Below are 18,044 nucleotides of genomic sequence, written 5' to 3' on the forward strand. Positions count from 1 at the left end.
TATGAACAGTACAAAGGGAGTGGAGTGATTTGAAAGAGCTGACTTTTTTGGACCTATTTCATTTGCCCTCCTCTCTTTCCCCCAGTCCACACCTCTGTCTCTGACTTTATTCATTGTCATTACCCCCAACTGTTTGTCCCTTTCCTCTTCTCTCTCTCTCTCAAATATAGTAATCTAAACCAATGACCAATTAATGCGGGAGGGTGGAGCGTGGAGTATTTCATCATTTCACGGCTAATGTTTGCTTCCTGCCTGCCTTTTAGAAATAATTGTTTTGTGCCTCCAAAAAAATCAGAAAACTTTTGGTATTCCTAAATCAACAGTCATCCATTGCCCCCTCTAAATTAATTAACTTTAATCCATAGCCAAGTGAAGACTGAAGAGTAGTCGTAGTCGTCGTCGTGGTGGTGGTGTCACCTAGACGTTCCAATTTCAATTCATGAGTTTGCACAGATGGAGAATTGTACTCCCAAGAGGACGAATCCCCCACTGTTTAGATTGAAATTTGAAGCGCGTGGGAGTTGGATAGTGAGGGGGGCAAGTGGAGAGATTCGGTGTGCGGCAATGGCCCGTCGCTGTCGACCCACCGGACGTCACGGGGGCGCCGCCCCGCCGATGGAAAGGCAAAGCCCATCATCAAATTTCCTCCAACTACTTCCTACCTACCTGCCCCATTCTTCTGTCCTTTAATTTTAATAATAATATTAAAAATATCAATATATATATATTCACATGATATTATGATATTTTCCAATGCTCATTCAATCCGAAGAATTAGATTGAAATGGAGTTAGATTTTTCAAAAATTCAAACCAAACATCGAACTAATTAAGTTTGAGATTGGACCGATACCCTATTGGTCCGACTCAATTTTAACTAGTCGAAACTTTAAAATTTTGAATAATATTGACTATTAGGAGAGTGATTAAATATTAATAAATATATATATATTTCAAATAATACGTATTTATTATATCTTACTTTTTAACACTGAAATAATTTTATTTATTAATTAAAAAATTCAAAGTAAATATATAGTTAGCATTTGTTTAGAATTTTACTGTATTATTATTATTGGAACGCCTCAGCCTATTTTTGATCCCAAATTGGTATTAGATAAGATAAGATAAAAATTAACTATTATTAAACCTTAAACCCAATTCAACGGTGGTGGGGGCCACAGGTCAGCTGTCAATGAATGAATGAAATACCTGCCCCTCACCCTCACGCCTCTCTCTCTCTCTAATGATCCCAACTTTCCATAAAAAGAATAATAATTTAATATGGTCAAAGCCAGCCAAAGGGAAAGGAGTAATAATTGAACACAAAGAGGCAACTAATACTAATTCCCCCCCACCATAACTTTGGTTTCGGGATTGTTCATCATTCATCATTCAATTTGATCAAAGGGTTGTGCCTTTTTTGTTGGTTTTTTCATTTTAAAGTGTTTTTAGTAATTTTTGACCCCCAGTTTATTTGCATTTGCTCCATCTACAAAAAGAAAGCGAGACTCGATTATTTAGTAAATTATTCAGTATGTTCAAAATAAAGTGACCGAAAATTGTATTGAAAGTTCGTATTTTTACTCTTGACAACTCGCAGCACATCAAATTTCACACTAATTTTAAAATTTTTATTTTACCCCTCTCACATTCTACGATCAATTTCTTCTCCGATCGTCAATCTCGGCCTCGCCTCTCTTTTTCTCCCCCCCCCCAAACACATACATATATAATTTTATATACACACACATGCTGGATCGACCCCTCTCCCACACACGCACTCTTTTTCTCTCACACACAAACACATATATATATATATATACACACACATGCGGCCACTATTGCTGAACCCAATAGATGGTTGACCCAACAGCTAGGTTGGCCATGGCAGCCAACCCCCCTCCCCCATACACACACACATTCTCTCTCTCTCTCCCTTCTACACACACGAAAATCATGGCCACGACCATGGCAGCAATCGGAGAACCCATTGTTCCTCGATTGGTCCGAGCCGGGGAATGATGGGTTCCCCGACTGCCAGTAGTCAGGGGCTTTTTTTTATTTTTATTAAATTTTTTTATTATAATAAAATAAAATTAAAAAATAATACAAATAAATAAATTTTAAATATCTACATTTTAAGTAATTATAATTTAGGTAATTTTAAATTTTAAATCATCGTACTGAATTTTTAATACTTAAAAAAATTTAAAATTAATTAATTTACCTTATTAAATTACTTAAAGATACATATATCTAAAAATCCTACCATCATTTAAAATATATATATTTTTAAATATATGTATCTTTACCTAATTCAATAAGATAAATTAATTAATTTTAATTTTTAAGTATAAAAAATTCAACACCTAAGATGAATTTTAGAGAGGTTAAATTTTTTATTAAAAAATTTAAATTTAATTAATTTATCTTATTGAATTAGGTAAAGATACATGTATTTTAAAAAAATTTATTTTAAATGATGATAGGATTTTTAGATATATGTATCTAAGTAATTCAATAAGATAAATGACTTAATTTTAAATTTTTTTAAGTATTCAAAATTCAACACTTAATTACAATAATTTAAAATTTATTTATTTGTATTTTTTTTAATTTTATTTTATTATAATAAAAATTTTTAATAAAAATAAAAAATAAAAAAAGGCCCCCGACTGCCAGCAGTTGGGGAACCCGTCGTTCCCCAGCTCAGGCCAATCGAAAAACATTGGGTTCCCCAACTCGGACTAATCGGGGAACGCTAGGTTCCCCAACTGTTGCCATGGTTTTCGTATGTGTGGGAGGAGGGAGAGAGAGAGTGTACATGAGGAGGGGGGTCAGCCATGGTGATTGCATGTGTGTGTGTATATATATATGTATGTGTTTGTATGTGTATGTATGTGTGTGTGAGAGAGAGAGTACATGTGTGTGGGGGAGGGAGGGGGGATGGCCGCCATGACTGACCCAACAACGTGTGTGTGTGTGTGTGCGTGAGGGGGGAAAGAAAGAGAGAGGCAAGACGGAGGCTGACGGTCGAAGAAGAAAGTGACTGTGGGATATGAGAGGGGTAAAATAAAAATTTTAAAATTAGTGTGGAATTTGATAATGTGAAGAGTAAAAATACAAGTTGCCGATAGAATTTTCCTAAAGTGACCCAACACTAATATAATTAATACGTAATTAATGAAGTAATTGATTTATGAGAAACTCATTCTTATACAAGCATGTTGATGGGGTATTAGATGGTTGTTAACACACAGACTTGTAGAATGAGGTTTAAAAAATTAAAATACCCTTGTTCACATTATATTGTATTTTTTTAATACAATGTAAGTGAGGGTATTTTATTCTTTTAACTCTCATTCCGTAAAATTGTTTGTCAATCTGTCTAACTCTATAGAATAACTTGTTATTTAAATCTTTATCTTTCACTCGAGTTTGGATTTAAGAGGCATCTAGATTTTATGAGCAAGTGAATTCTTTCTTGTTGTTCGGTGGATCATAGGTTCGTTTAAATAAAAATATATATATATATATAATAATAAAATTATTAATTATTTTTTGATTTATTTCCTGATTGCATTTGATTAATTATTTATTTATTTTTATTTCCTGGCCGCGTTTGTGTAGTCCGGTGTCTTTATTCTTCCCTGTTTGTTGGAACGGGTAACCGGAGTTCATCTCCAGTTGAAGAGTTCTTCCGATGTCAGCGTCGGTTCATCAGTGTGTGGGCATGGGAGTTCCAATCTGCTTTCGGAAGTCCAGTTTTGTTTTTGGCCGTGGAGAGCCAGTGCCCAAGAGTTCTGCCAAAGCCTATTGTCGTTGTTGTCGTCACCGAGCTGGTCGTCCTGCGAAGCCAAACGCCGTAGCCTATCGTAACCGATACAGGGTGAATCTGCCTTCAAGACAGTACCTCCAGAGTGCTTCGACCGCTGTCTCCGTTTTCATATTTTTATTCCGGGGACTTGATGGTTTGAATTCCCAGCCCCCATAACTTTACAGTGCGACTTTCATTCCAGTTATTTTGTGTTGAGTCCTTTTGCTGTTACAATATACGAATATATATATATATATATACACATATATATGCTGTGTTGCTGGTCTTAATCGTGGGAAATACACTGTTATTGCTGTGAAAATTCTCTATAGAGATAAGAGTATACACCGCCCCTGTTTGATATCTCTCCAACAGTTACTACAAAATATGATTGGTGATCGCTACTTCAGTGTTTTTTTATTTGTTATTTTATAAATATTATAAATAAATATCTAAATAATGTATTGGAAAAGTAAAAGCTTGGAGAGCAAGCTTCCCAACCCAACCCAAATGGGATTCCCTGGAAGAAGAAAGAAGAAGTGATGATGGGATGGCAATTGGGGGCAAAGTCTACATACAGTTCCTCACCAATGATGCCCATTTGATGGCTTCCCTTTCGGCAACTGCTACTTTGGACAACTTAACATGAGCATGAGCATGTTTGTCATCACGGTGATTCATTACCCCTTTCTAAAGTTTCTTTTTTTTTTTTTTTACAAAAGGTCAAACCAATAAATCAAATAAAGCCCAACCCCCATTTTTTTCTTTCTTAAATTTCATATGAAAACTTTTATCTTTTTTTGAACTTCAAATCTTTTGTATTAAAGATTTAATTTTTATAATTTATATCTATTGATTATCTAGCTATCTAGTCAGAATTGAGTGTATAATTAATATATTATTAAATATGTAAAAACAAATTTACAAGACATGTTCAGTGACTATTGAATTACAAATTCACCAATTGTGAATTGTCAGAGAGAGTAAAGATGATGAGAAAGGGTAGGTTGGTTATGGGTTACCGGTCAAAACAAAGAAAGAAGTGGAAATGTGTGTCCCTAATAGGGTAATAGGTCCCAATCACAGCCTCATCGTGTCCTAATAAGCTGGATCTATTGCTTGCCCTTGCTGCGTCTCAAAGCTTTATTAAGCATGACAGAGCTTTGGGCCAGAGGAAATATGAGTTTGGGCCACGAATGGAAAAAGTTCTTGGGCTTGAGGCCCAGTAATGTTTAATTAACTCATCGTTCAATTATCAAAATAATAATAATTGATGTCATGTTGACTCTGTCACGACGACAGGAAGAAGACCGACAAGAGGGGTCATTATTTCATTCTCAGAAGCCGAGGAGAAGAAGGTGGCGCGGCGGATTTCATGGCGGAGATTAAGACGGTGGGTGTGATCGGCGCCGGCCAGATGGGCGCCGGAATAGCCTTTCTCGCCGCCGCAAACGGATTTCAAGTCCGGCTCCATGACAGTGCCCCAGAGGCTCTTGCCACAGCCCAGAGTTACGTCTCCAATTCCATCAACGCCCTCGTTTCCAAGGGAAATCTCTCTCAGGTAAATCTTTGTCAGCAAACTTGGTTGGTTCCAATATTTGTGGAAATTGAATTGTAGTTGAATCAAACATGGTGAGTTCATGTTAGGGATTTCGCCTCTCTGATTTAGGGTATATGTAATTGCTTTCCATGGTGATTTGCTTGGTTATCTGATGAGTAGTAGGTTGCTGGATATGTTGACTTGATTGGAACCCTTGTTTGATTTGACCAATAAAACGGTGTTAATTGTCAGTAACAGAGTTTAGCGATGGATTTGTTGGGTTCACTTTCACCCTGTCAAAGGGGATGTTTGATGTTTCGTTAGAATCAGCTGCTGGGTAAATCACACTAAAGATCCCTAAATTTGGGTGTGTTTTTTATTTTGGTCACTAAACTTTAATTTTTTGTAATGTAATCATGAAAATTTAAAAAATTTTACAATATGATCACATATAAAATTTTTCAATCACTCCGTAGTCTTAGTAGGTAACGTGGCGCTGATGTGACAAACAATAAAAATTATTGTGCAATGACAACCAATCAAAATGTACCACATGTCAAACTTATCAAACCCATCAGGGCCACATGGCACGTTCTGATTGATTGTTATTGCACAATATTTTTATTGTTTGCCACATCAGCGCCACGTCATCCATTCTAGCTATAGAGTGGCCGGAAAATCTTATATGTGACCACATTGTAAAACTTTTTAAACTTCTATGATCATATTGAAAAAAATTAAAGTTTAGTAACCAAAATAAAAAACACACTAAAATTTAGTGATATTTGGTGTGATTTACCCGTCACCTGCTACTACTAGTATTTATTTTGAGATGAATTGTTTCAGTGATCAAATTTCAGCTGTTTACAGGCTGCAGGGAGTGATGCTTGCCTGCTCCTCCAGTGTACTGCAAACTTAAAAGATCTTTGTACTGCTGATGTTATCATCGAAGCCATTGTGGAATCCGAGGATGTGAAGAAGAAGTTGTTTTCTCAACTGGATAAGATTGCTAAAGTTTCAGCCATTTTGGCATCTAATACTAGTTCCATCTCCATTACACGCCTAGCATCTGCAACGAACAGGCCACAGCAGGTTATGTTAGGGAACTTTTAATTGCAAGCTTGATGTTTTTGGGCCGTGTTCTTCTAAACAAATTCATCTTGTCAATGGCTTCAAGTAATTCATAAATCATGTTGGTAACTAAACTTGCTCTTCTGTGCCTTCCTATTTGAATGCGAAATGATGTTTCGTCATTCCCAGGTGATTGGCATGCATTTTATGAATCCTCCTCCTGTAATGAAACTGGTTGAGATCATTAGAGGTGCAGAGACATCGGATGATACATTTAGTACAACCAAAGCATTGGCAGAGAGGTTGCTCATAATTCAGCTCTAAACTAAGTTTGTTCTTGACGATATTTACAGAATTGAACGAACCCTTATGCTAGAGACATATTGCTGAATAACCCAGTTTCTAGTCTCCTCCCCTGTTGCTTGAGCCTTCCGTTTACTTGATTGGCGACACTGGATTTTTCAGGTTTGGCAAGACAGTAATCAGCTCTCAGGACTATCCGGGCTTCATTGTGAACCGCATTCTGATGCCAATGATAAATGAAGCATTTTACGCACTCTACACAGGAGTGGCCACCAGGGAGGATATTGATGCCGGAATGAGGCTGGGAACGAGGCATCCAATGGGTCCTCTAGAGCTTGCAGACTTTATAGGGTTAGATGTCTGCTTGTCGATAATGAGAGTTCTTCACACCGGCCTTGGGGACAGTAGATACGCACCCTGCCCTCTTCTTGTGCAGCATGTTGACGCCGGTCGCCTTGGAAGAAAGCGAGGCATTGGCGTGTACAAATATATCAAGGAAGCTGAGAAAACCAGACCATCAGCTAAGCTTTGATGACACAGTGTCACAAATAGCCAGTGTCTTCAGCAATCCATGCCAGCAGTTGACTCTGTAAGAAGCTTATTACTCTGTAAGCTCTCCCTTCCCCACATGATGTAGGCATATCATCATCTGTATTTTCATGGCTGTTGGTAGCTTAGACAAGCCATGGGAACAACATTTTACAGCTCCTTTGCCACACAACATTAGGATTGGTCATATGTACATCTCATATAATCTGCAGCCACTACTTTGCAGGACCATAGCCCCGTGCAAAATGTTCTTATTTTTGGATGATCATCCTTGTGCAACTCTTAGTGTTCGTACCCTCAATTATGCCAAATGAGCTAAATCGTAGGATGAGTTTTTGACCCTTGCGTAAGACGAAGATCGAACTCGTAACCCATCGAATTGATACTGATATATTGTTCATCTGATCACTTGATTTATGTCTTAAGGGCAAAATGTACTTATCTTGCTGCTTGCTTAGATTATGTCTATTCAAATGAGCCAGAGAGATCAAAAGGAGTTTTTTTAATATTCACAATGTCCTTATCTTGCTGCATGCTTAGATTATGTCTATTCAAATGAGCCAGAGAGATCAAAAGGAGTTTTTTTAATATTCATGTTTCACACGTAATAATATTTTATATTTATATATTATATTAATATAAATATATAAGATATTAATTTAAAATATTAATAAAAATATTAAATTTAAAATATCTTTTCTCTCAATTTGTTCAGACAAACCCACCAACTCGGTTTTCTGTATTTAAAGTGATTTATAAAATATTATCTTTTAAATTTTTTTATGACTTTTTTCATAAAAAAAAGAATATTTGTGAAATTATTAGTAAGTTATTTTGAAACTTAATTTTTACGTTAATAATTTATTATCAGATATTGAATGAATTGGAAGATTGGGAAGCAGTAGGAATATTTTTAAAATACAAGTATATAATCACAAATTTCACTTAATATGGGGGAGAGATAATAATTTACTATTTTTATATTTAAAATTTTTATTTTTAATTAAGGATAAGCATCGAATTAATTAAATTGAATAAATTAAATTTATGTTAAAAATTAAACTGAATTGATTAAATAGATATTCAAACTGAATCAAAAAATAAAAAAATTAAATTGATAAAAACTGAAAAAAATGAAAAAACAAAAAAATGTTATTTTTTAACATATTAGTTAGATTTTATTATTTTATTTTTTTTAATATAGAGATTGTATTAAATTGAAATAATTAAAAATATTAAATTTAAAAATTAAATTAAATTAATTTACAACATAATTCGACAATTTCAATCGATTAATTCAATTATTTTAGTTTAACGCTAAGCCTTAAACGGAAATGTCTAGCCGCTATCTTTTGACTCGTGACTTAGCCGCCGCCGCCATTTGATGCGGTGGCTGGACAAAGAGAGAGAGAGTCAATATGGGCTGCCTAATATCGGCTTCAAACTCAGCTGATAATATTTTTTATTAATTAATATTTAATATTTAATTTAATTATATTTTTTCATATATATATATTCATTTTAAAATATTATTTAATTATAATATTAATATATTATATTAATATAAATAGATATATAATACATTAACATTTAATGAATAATTCATTTTAATTTTATAAGCAGCAGTCTGTCAGCATCGTTGGATAAGAAGCCAATTTGGCTTTGAACTGATCATGCCGTGGGGTGTTGGGGTGTTAATTTTTTTTTATTTAATAAATTTTAAAAATTAAATACTAAGTCTTAATTATGAAATACTAAAAAAAATGTTATTTACATATCACATATTTATATAAATATATTATATAAAATTATTATATTATTTGTGATAACGTTTGTCAAATATAAATAAAATTAAAAAGGAGAAAGTGTAAGCCCCCACCCCCTGTATGTGCTGGAGTAATAGATTAAATCTCACATATTATATACTTATATTAATTAAATACATAATAAGATTTATTAAGAGTATCTCTTGGGATGACCGTCCTTGCGTGATCTCTTATGTTCGTGTCCTCAATTACACAAGATAACGTAAATTGTAAGTTAAGTATTTAACCCTTGAATAGGGAAAAAATCAAAACATTGGTATATCACTCGTTCTTTTATTATCAATCTATATTCGAGTAAAAAAATTGAACTAAGAATTTATTAAGAAAAAAAATTAAATTCACGAACTATCAAAATACACTATCCCCGGCGGCATATTGCTCGCGGGAGCTACTAAGAGCATCTCCAAAAGGGAGTGTCATTTTGAAGTACTAAATTACATATTTACAACTTTAAATAGTGTTATAGCACTTCTAAAAAAAAAAATCTACTTCAATGGTAAGTGTCAAAATAGGGATATCATTTAATATTTTAATATTTTTTATCAAATCTTAAATTCAAATAATTAATATTTTATAATAAAAATTAAAATAGAACAATTAAAAATAGCTATTAAGTTTGCATTTCTTTCTTTTTCTCTCTCTAGTGGTATCAAAAATGACATTTCAAGAGAATTATTATCATTTTACAACCCTATATGCTACCTCCATTAGAGTGGTTGATTTTGAATTCGGGATGTCATTTTGACAATTATACCCCCAAATGCCACTGATCATAGGAGATGCTCTAAGAGTGTCTCTTTTACCATATGAAGGAAGATTGTTTAATTTGTCGTCACCTTGCTATCCTTATTGCCATGGAATATTATATTTGGTAATCCGATCAGAAGCCAAGAAGACGAGCGAGGAGAGGAGAGGAGGATATAGATATTAAGGGAGAGATATCGATCCATGTCTCGGGAGGCTACTGCTTCAGAGGCCGCCAGTACTGATCCGCTGCTCCACTACAAGTACAACCATGGCAGCGGCGAGGAGGATGGAAGGTGGCGCCGGTCCCGGTGGAATAAGGTGCTGGACGTGGAAGAGGCCAAGAGGCAGGTGCTGTTTTCGCTTCCCATGATTCTTACTAGTGTTTCTTACTATCTCATCCCGGTCGTCGCCGTCATGTTCGCCGGCCATCTCGGAGAGCTTCAGCTCGCCGGAGCCAATCTCGCCAATTCTTGGGCCACCGTTAGCGGCTTTGCTTTCATGGTACTCACTACTCTCTCTCTCTCTCTCTCTCTCTCTGTGTGTGTCCGATCCCATATGATGGGATGCAAGATCCATTAATTGTTTTTTGTTGTAGATTGGGCTAAGCGGGGCACTGGAAACACTGTGCGGGCAAGGGTACGGAGCAAAGCTGTACAGAATGATGGGCATATACCTGCAAGCATCTTGCATCATCTCCTTCTTCTTCAGCATCCTCATCTCCCTCTTCTGGTTCTACTCCGAGCCCATTCTCGTCTTCCTCCGACAAGATCCTCAAATCTCCAGAGCCGCCGGGCTCTACCTCAAGTTCCTTATTCCGGGAGCCTTCGCCCATGGCTTCTTGCAGAACATCCTCCGCTTCCTCCAGACCCAAAGCGTTGTTTTTCCACTCCTAATCTGCTCGCTCCTGCCTCTGCTTCTCCACTTCGGAATCACCTATTTTCTGGTTCACTGCACCAGCCTCGGCTTCAAGGGCGCCGCAATGGCGGTCTCGATCTCGCTGTGGATCTCGGTGCTCATGCTGGCTGTCTACCTGGTTCTTGCGAAGCGGTTTGAGACCACTTGGACTGGGCTTTCTTCCGAGTCGTTCGGCCATGTTTTCTCCAACTTGAAGCTGGCTCTGCCTTCTGCAGCAATGGTGTGGTAAGCTCTGCTTCTTCAGAATTCTTCATTTCTCACTCAATTTTTGCCCTTTGGGGTTGTTAATGGGTCGGGTGCCCGTGGATTGGGCATTTGGGTTGACCGGAGTTTATATAATTATAAATTCAATCCATCATGTGACAAAATCAAACAAGTGCAATTAAACATGTGTTGGATTCTCTTGACTCTTGATTTTAAATCCATAAAATTATTTTAAAATATTATAATGTAAGACTTATACCAAGTTAACATAAGTACTTTTTGGGGTCATACTATTTGTACAGAACAAATGTTACAGATTATTTACAGGGCAATCAAAATATCCATTTTGCCCTTACAATTAATGACTCAAATGCCCCAAATACAGCATCTCTCTCTCCCGCTGTCTCTCTCTCTCCCTCTCACACCGTCGGCTCCCAGCGGCGAGACGCAGCGACAAGGCAGCCTGAGGCGACACGATGAGGCGGCAGAGGCGACGGGGTGAGGCAGGTAGAGGCGACGGGCGAGGCGGCGGAGATTGCAGCGGCGAGAACAGGCGATGGCGAAGTTGCAGCGGCAAGGGAAGGGGGGAGAGGGAGAAAGGGATGAACATGATCAAAATATCACAAAAATATCGCGATATTTTGATGTCAATATATCGCAATATATCATTTCTGTAAATATTCTGTACAAAAGTTTATGTACAAATAGCATTTTCCCATAATTAAGCAATAGGTGATGATCCGACTTACACCGTAAAATTGATTATTTCAGCTTGGAGTACTGGGCTTTTGAGCTGCTGGTTCTATTAGCTGGACTAATGCCTGATTCAGAATTAAACACTTCGTTACTTGCAATGTGGTAAGCCTTTCTCTGCTCCGACTCTCAAGATCAAACCCATGTCTATACGATCAATCTTGTAATCTTTGGGGTTTGTTTCTCTCCAGTGTGAACACAGAAGCCATAGCCTACATGATCACTTATGGTCTCAGTGCTGCTGCTAGGTAGGTATTTTGTCTTTTTTACAAGATGGGGTATCCGGACTTTACTAATCCCATGCAAACCGTACTGTCCTGTCAATGCGACTCAGATGTTTAATTGATTGGATTTTGTGAAACAGCACGAGGGTGTCAAATGAGCTGGGGGCAGGGCAGCCAGAGCTGGCCAAGCGCGCCATGGGCGTCGCCCTGAAGCTCTCCCTCCTCCTCGCTCTTGCCGTGGTGTTAGCTCTAGGTCTCGGCCATGACATCTGGGCTGGCTTCTTCAGTGACAGCTCCAAAATTATACAACACTTCGCCTCATTGACCCCATTTCTTGTGGTTTCCATCATGCTTGATTCCATCCAAGGGGTCTTATCAGGTTGGTACCTAATTAATTAATTGAAGCTTAATTTCCTCTTCTTCTTCTTCCTAATAATCATAAATTATAAATTATAATGGCAAGTGCAGGGGTGGCTAGAGGATGTGGGTGGCAGCACTTGGCAGTGTACATAAACATGGGCACATTCTACTGCCTGGGCATGCCGATTGCCATCCTTCTTGGATTTAAGCTCAAACTCTATGCTCAGGTGCCTTAACTGTTTCATTATTAATTAGCAATGTAACATATTAATTATCTCATTGAAGATGGGGATTCATTGATTAATAATGTTGCAGGGCTTGTGGTTGGGTTTGCTCTGCGGGCTCTCGTGCCAGGCGGGCACCCTTTTTCTGCTTACAAAGCGGGCTAAATGGATTGGGGTCAACTTGTGTGACACCACCGACGCCGCCAACAAACAGAACCCTCTTGTTGCGTGAATGAATGGCAAGGAGGGAGATTTGTTTGAATTGGGCACTCCTCTCTCTCGTTCCCATTTCGTCCTCTCTGTATCTTATTTAACCCCTCGTTTGGGCAACCTAAGATGGTCTCTAATTGTTTTATGGACTTTTTAATTAGTGATTTGACCCAAAAATAAAATTTCAATTTCACCCGGGTTAATTTGCTTTTCCTTTTCCATTCATATATACATATGCATGCATCTCTGATAAATGCTTTCCGCATGCAAAATGGCGGCACACAAGGAGAATTTAAACACGTACGAGGTAGGTAGGGGAATGGTTGGAAGGATAATTGCACATGAATTCCGGCATATAGCACGCATCAGATAGATATATGATGATGATGATGATGATGATGATGCCTATATTATATATAACTCCGTTACCAACTTACCTGCTGTCGTGGCGAAGAAGATGAATATGAAAGAGAAGACGAATAATGAGGGGATGATCATAAAGTGGTGGAAGAAGGCTTTGGATTTGGAAGAGGCCAAGAACCAGTTGCATGAACTTCCTGCATCACATCATTCTTCATATTATGAGAGAAGGTTTTTGATTGAATTGTGAGGAGACGATCGTAAAATTTCAAGGCTACCTACAGGCATCCTGCATCACATCTTCTTCTTATCTGCATCATCATATCCATCTTCTGGTTCTATTCCAAGACCATTCTCATCTTCCTAGCTCCACCAAGACCCTGAGACAACAAGAGCCGCTGCTCTCTACATGAACTTCCTCGTACCTGGCTTATTTGCATATGGGTTTTTGCAGAACATTTCGAGGTTTCTCCAGGCACAAATTGTTGTCAGGCCACTGCTCGTCTGCTCATTGCCGCCACTGATGGTCCACTTTGGCGTCGCCTATATCCATTGGTTCACTGAACAAGTCTTGGCTTCAAAGGATCCGCATTGTCGGTGTCCATCTCTGTGTGGATCTCTGTGCTCCTGCTGGTTCTATTCGTTCTGTTTTCTGCAGAGGGGTTTGAGGGTTCCTGGCATGGATGTTCATTTCAGGTGTATCACTATATATGTTCCCACTGGCTTAAAGCTTGCCCTCAATTCTGCAGCAATGGTGTTGGTGTCAAATGAGTTGGGAGCAGGGTAACGGGCAAAGCACGCTATGGCCGTCACCCACCCTCAAGCTCTCTCTCCTTCTTGGCCTCGCCATTGTTGTAGCCCTGGCTTTGGGCCTTGACACATGGGCTGGCTTCTTCAGTAACAGCTCCTCTGTCATCAACCTCTTTGCTTCATTGACGCCATTAATTGCCCATGGTTTCCTTCCCATTTGATTCCATCCAAGCTGTCTCTTATGATCAGTTGAAAATGTATGCTCAGGTACTGGCTGATCGTTGCATTTAATTAATAAGATATCAACACTTAAATGAGTTTAAAAATTCATTAAATCTATTAAACTTTGTCCCTAACCAATTAGGGGTACTCATAATTAAAATTAATTGGTGTCCGTTTTATATCATTTCAAACTTAATTCATCATGGGATAGGGTTCGTACTTTTGGATTTAACATCAAATTAAATCAAGTATACATGATTAACTTGGGTTTCAATTTCAAAATTTGCGACCCAGGTGTCAAATAAAATATTTAATTTAATATAATGATGGTACCATGCACGTCATGCTCGATAATTTGGTTTCATAGGTAACCCAAATATGTTTAGTCATGTATTTACTATTTAGCGTTGTGAATATATATAAAAATTATAAAAGTAAACGAAATCAATTACGATGATCAGGCGCCACTCTCACTTTTCTTAGTTAGAAATTTGAAACTTAAATAAACTCACTTGTGGTAGTAGAGGGTGGATCCTAATGCTTGCATAACGTGATAGGATTAGAATGATCGTTTCATCTTTTCAGTAATAGTTAGTCTTCAAGTTAAAATTTTCTAATCTCATATTCAGACCAATCCAAATCGGTAAAGGATTTAGAATTTAGGGTCATCAACCTAAATTGGTCTAGATCCATTTAAAGTTGACTGGTTAAACACCCTTAAATCTCTATGCCCTAAACCGGAACCCAGGAGGCTGACCTCCTCCAACTCCAAAAACGGTAACTAATGCCGCTGGCCTGGTCCCTTGCTATTTAATCCATTCCATCTCCATCGCTGCTGCTTCTCTCCAACTTGAAAAGTCCAAGCTAGCTCCTTAATCATGCCTTCTCAATCTCGGACTACCCTTTGGCTGTTTCCGGCTGTCTTCGCCGCCATGACGGGCTGTTTGCGGGCTTATCAGTTCAACGTCGGCGGCAGGCAAGGCTGGACTCCCAACCCATCTGAAAATTACAACCACTGGGCCGAGAGGATGAGGTTTCAAGTCAATGATACTCTCTGTAAGTCGCCCTCTGCAGTCGGCTCGATTCGGCTCCTCTGATACACATCACTTGTTAGGATTAATTCAAGCTGTTGATTTGTTTAGAATTTTTTTTTTTTTTTTCTGATGTTTGATTTCTGGGTTTTGATCAAGTTTTCAAGTACAAGAAAGGGACGGATTCCGTGCTGGTTGTGAGCAAAGAGGATTACGATAACTGCAACTCAGAGAATCCGATCGTGAAAATGGACGGCGGGGATTCGGTGTTCAAGTATGACCGCTCGGGTCCCTTCTACTTCATCACCGGAAACAAAGAGAATTGCCAGAAAGGCCAGAAGCTGATCACCGTCGTTTTAGCCGTCCGTTACAAACCCACCCCTCCTCCTTCTCCGGGCTCCCCGACGCCGGCGGTGTCTCCATCGCCAGCTCCAACAACATCCCTATCACCATCACCGACTCCATCTCCTGCACCGGCGGTGTCTCCATCGCCAGCTCCAACAACATCCCTGTCGCCATCACCGACTCCATCTCCTGCACCGGCTGTGTCTCCATCGCCAGCTCCAACAACATCCCTGTCACCATCACCGACTCCATCTCCTGCACCGGCAGTGTCTCCATCGCCAGCTCCAACGACATCCCTGTCACCATCACCCACTCCATCTCCGACGCCGGCTGCTCCAACTCCTGCACCAGTGATTACACCGGCAGCGTCGCCGTCGCCGACTCCAAATGGCCCCCCTTCGCCACCCTCGTCATCACCTCCGGCACCGTCGACGCCGGCAATTCCACCTCCTCCCCCGGCAGAAACGACCACCCCGACTCTGCCGCCGCCTCCCAGTACTACTCCGGCGAACGACAATACAACATCGCCGCCTGGTTCATCGGCCCCGGCATTCACTACTAATCCCTCCGTTATGGCGTTGATCATCATCATGGCATCGGTTACAGCAGCGCTCTAGCTTCAACGTATGAAGATCGTTCTGGGCTTCATTTGTAATCTTGCGGGGATTCATTGATTACGTCTTCTCTCTCACATTATTTTTTGGGATTTGATTTTTCTCTTTCTTTTTCTTTCTTGATTTTATAGAATTTTGTGAGTTTAAATAAATAAAACAATTACTTTTTGTGTGTATAATTCGATTTTCGATCCCCATGCATACAATCTAATCTAATCTTGGTTTTAGATTAAAGACTGAATAAATATAATAATATGTCTATTTCTGTTAAATATTAATTAGATCGATCTAATCCTTCTCTTCTTCAATTTAAATAAAAAATAATTTTTATAAGATGATTCAACTAAGTTTGAAAATTCTCATCTTCTGTAACAAAGAGCCAAGTGTGTTGTTGGGCTTTAATTAATTAAATTAGGCATTATCTTCATAATAACTTATTCCATTTTGTCACCTTCTAATTAGCTATAGATTATTAATAGTTGTTCATGTGATAATAAAAAAAAAGCTAATGAAAAAGCAAAGCTTGGCCAAGTTATCAGATATCTCAAGTCAAGAAGGTTGGACTTATTCAAATTTGGAGAAAAGTTGTAAGAACCGATAAATGTTAAATTTCTATAATTTAGTACTCAGATTAGAAGAGTTAATATTAAAATAAAGATCGAGTAAAATATATATATATTTTTTAGAATTATACCTTTTTAATGAGCAGACGAGATTTTGGACAAAGTTATCTTTTATAAATCTCAGTATAGAATTCACGATAATAATCAATCCAAAATTCCCAAATTAGATTGGAAAGTAAGATAGGGGTAATTTATTCGATGAGATGGGAAAGAATATGACACATAATACCCTTTAATTGAAGAGATATGTATCGAATTATGATTAACTCTTTTAATAAGATGGGGTGCATATAAGATGTGGAAAACTTTTTAGATAAAATGGAGAAAAAACGTAACAGGCAACTACTAATTTAATAGGAAAAATGATATTGATACATTTTTGTGTACATCTTGAGTTACATAAAGGTGTATCAATGATAAAAAGATCCTTCATGAAGTACATAGAGACGTGTGAGGTGCATATGAGGTGAGGAATATTTTGATCATAATATTTCTTTATATAGTCTAAAATGTACAAAAAAAATTGTTCATCTAGCATAATTCTTTTAATAGATGCATATCAAATTATAATTAACTTTTTTTTTTATAAGAGAAAAAACATTGGGAATGTGGGTAAGTTTTTTGATAAGATGGGAAGAACCGTGACACCAACACCCAATAACAAATATGATTAGCTCTCCACAGAATAAAAATACAATACTCTATAGTCATAAATATACCACCCCTTATTTATTAAGTCCATGATTAGTTAGTAAATTAACCAGAAATTCATCACCATCTCTGGTTTGGAAGTCGAGTTATGAGCTCCCACGTGGAACATAATAACGATACTGCAATCAAATTCTCAATAAATTAAGAAGTGTGATGGATGGAAGTTGTCTTTGTTGGTGTTGATAAGCCATTGAATCCATCCATCCATCCAATGTTAGAATATGTACGTTGTTGCGACATGTGGTGGCGGTCAAAGGATGATGATGATGATGATGTGTTGGGCGAAGGTGAGAGATCAGCATCAGAATTCATTATTGCCTGTTTGGCTACAAAGAAAAAGAAGAGAAGAAAATGGAGATGAAAATGCCAGCAGCAGCAGCAGCTGATAGAGAGAGAGAGATAGGGTTCCCACTTCCCAATAATGTTTCATTTTTCTTCTACATCTGATTCAATGGTTGTTGGATACGTGGCCGGCGCAGCTAAGAGCCTGCCTGCTTTTGAAATCACAAGTTTGATCCAAGAGGCAACTCTACTTTGGAGACTAGGTTCCATATATATATATATATATTATATGTACACAAGAGATGATTTTTTTTTTTTTAATATGAAAAACTCAAAAACTTTTTTAATTATATATAATATT

At 37.8% G+C, this 18,044-nt stretch overlaps 3 protein-coding genes across 3 annotated transcripts; all 3 read left to right on the top strand.

The window, feature by feature from the left end:
• The first annotated feature begins 5,104 nt into the window (after window positions 1–5,104).
• On the top strand, window positions 5,105–7,550 carry LOC127791393 (uncharacterized). The gene is made up of 4 exons (XM_052321246.1): window positions 5,105–5,380; window positions 6,230–6,451; window positions 6,620–6,732; window positions 6,896–7,550. Exons 1-4 carry the CDS (start codon window positions 5,195–5,197, stop codon window positions 7,263–7,265), a joined length of 891 nt encoding a protein of 296 aa, XP_052177206.1. The 5' UTR covers window positions 5,105–5,194; the 3' UTR covers window positions 7,266–7,550.
• A 2,368-nt stretch (window positions 7,551–9,918) lies between these two features.
• On the top strand, window positions 9,919–12,948 carry LOC127792559 (protein DETOXIFICATION 19-like). Its single transcript, XM_052323088.1, has 7 exons — window positions 9,919–10,356; window positions 10,451–10,995; window positions 11,746–11,832; window positions 11,919–11,975; window positions 12,092–12,330; window positions 12,420–12,538; window positions 12,627–12,948. The coding sequence occupies exons 1-7, from the start codon at window positions 10,057–10,059 to the stop codon at window positions 12,765–12,767; spliced, it is 1,488 nt and encodes a 495-aa protein (XP_052179048.1). The 5' UTR covers window positions 9,919–10,056; the 3' UTR covers window positions 12,768–12,948.
• Window positions 12,949–14,553: 1,605 nt separating this feature from the next.
• On the top strand, window positions 14,554–16,246 carry LOC127792560 (early nodulin-like protein 2). The gene is made up of 2 exons (XM_052323089.1): window positions 14,554–15,133; window positions 15,268–16,246. The coding sequence occupies exons 1-2, from the start codon at window positions 14,956–14,958 to the stop codon at window positions 16,068–16,070; spliced, it is 981 nt and encodes a 326-aa protein (XP_052179049.1). The 5' UTR covers window positions 14,554–14,955; the 3' UTR covers window positions 16,071–16,246.
• The last annotated feature ends 1,798 nt before the right edge of the window (window positions 16,247–18,044 follow it).

This window comes from Diospyros lotus, chromosome 15 (assembly GCF_014633365.1).
Source record: "Diospyros lotus cultivar Yz01 chromosome 15, ASM1463336v1, whole genome shotgun sequence".
Classification (NCBI taxonomy): Eukaryota; Viridiplantae; Streptophyta; class Magnoliopsida; order Ericales; family Ebenaceae; genus Diospyros; species Diospyros lotus.

Excerpts from the sequence above, each read along its gene's own strand:
- LOC127791393 (XM_052321246.1), top strand. The coding sequence starts at position 5,195 with ATGGCGGAGATTAAGACGGTGGGTGTGATCGGCGCCGGCCAGATGGGC. Across the intron at positions 5,381-6,229 it reads CCAAGGGAAATCTCTCTCAG|GCTGCAGGGAGTGATGCTTG; the intron begins GTAAATCTTTGT and ends AGCTGTTTACAG. Across the intron at positions 6,733-6,895 it reads ACCAAAGCATTGGCAGAGAG|GTTTGGCAAGACAGTAATCA; the intron begins GTTGCTCATAAT and ends TGGATTTTTCAG.
- LOC127792559 (XM_052323088.1), top strand. The coding sequence starts at position 10,057 with ATGTCTCGGGAGGCTACTGCTTCAGAGGCCGCCAGTACTGATCCGCTG. Across the intron at positions 12,331-12,419 it reads CATCCAAGGGGTCTTATCAG|GGGTGGCTAGAGGATGTGGG; the intron begins GTTGGTACCTAA and ends TGGCAAGTGCAG. Across the intron at positions 12,539-12,626 it reads AGCTCAAACTCTATGCTCAG|GGCTTGTGGTTGGGTTTGCT; the intron begins GTGCCTTAACTG and ends ATAATGTTGCAG.
- LOC127792560 (XM_052323089.1), top strand. The coding sequence starts at position 14,956 with ATGCCTTCTCAATCTCGGACTACCCTTTGGCTGTTTCCGGCTGTCTTC. Across the intron at positions 15,134-15,267 it reads TCAAGTCAATGATACTCTCT|TTTTCAAGTACAAGAAAGGG; the intron begins GTAAGTCGCCCT and ends GTTTTGATCAAG.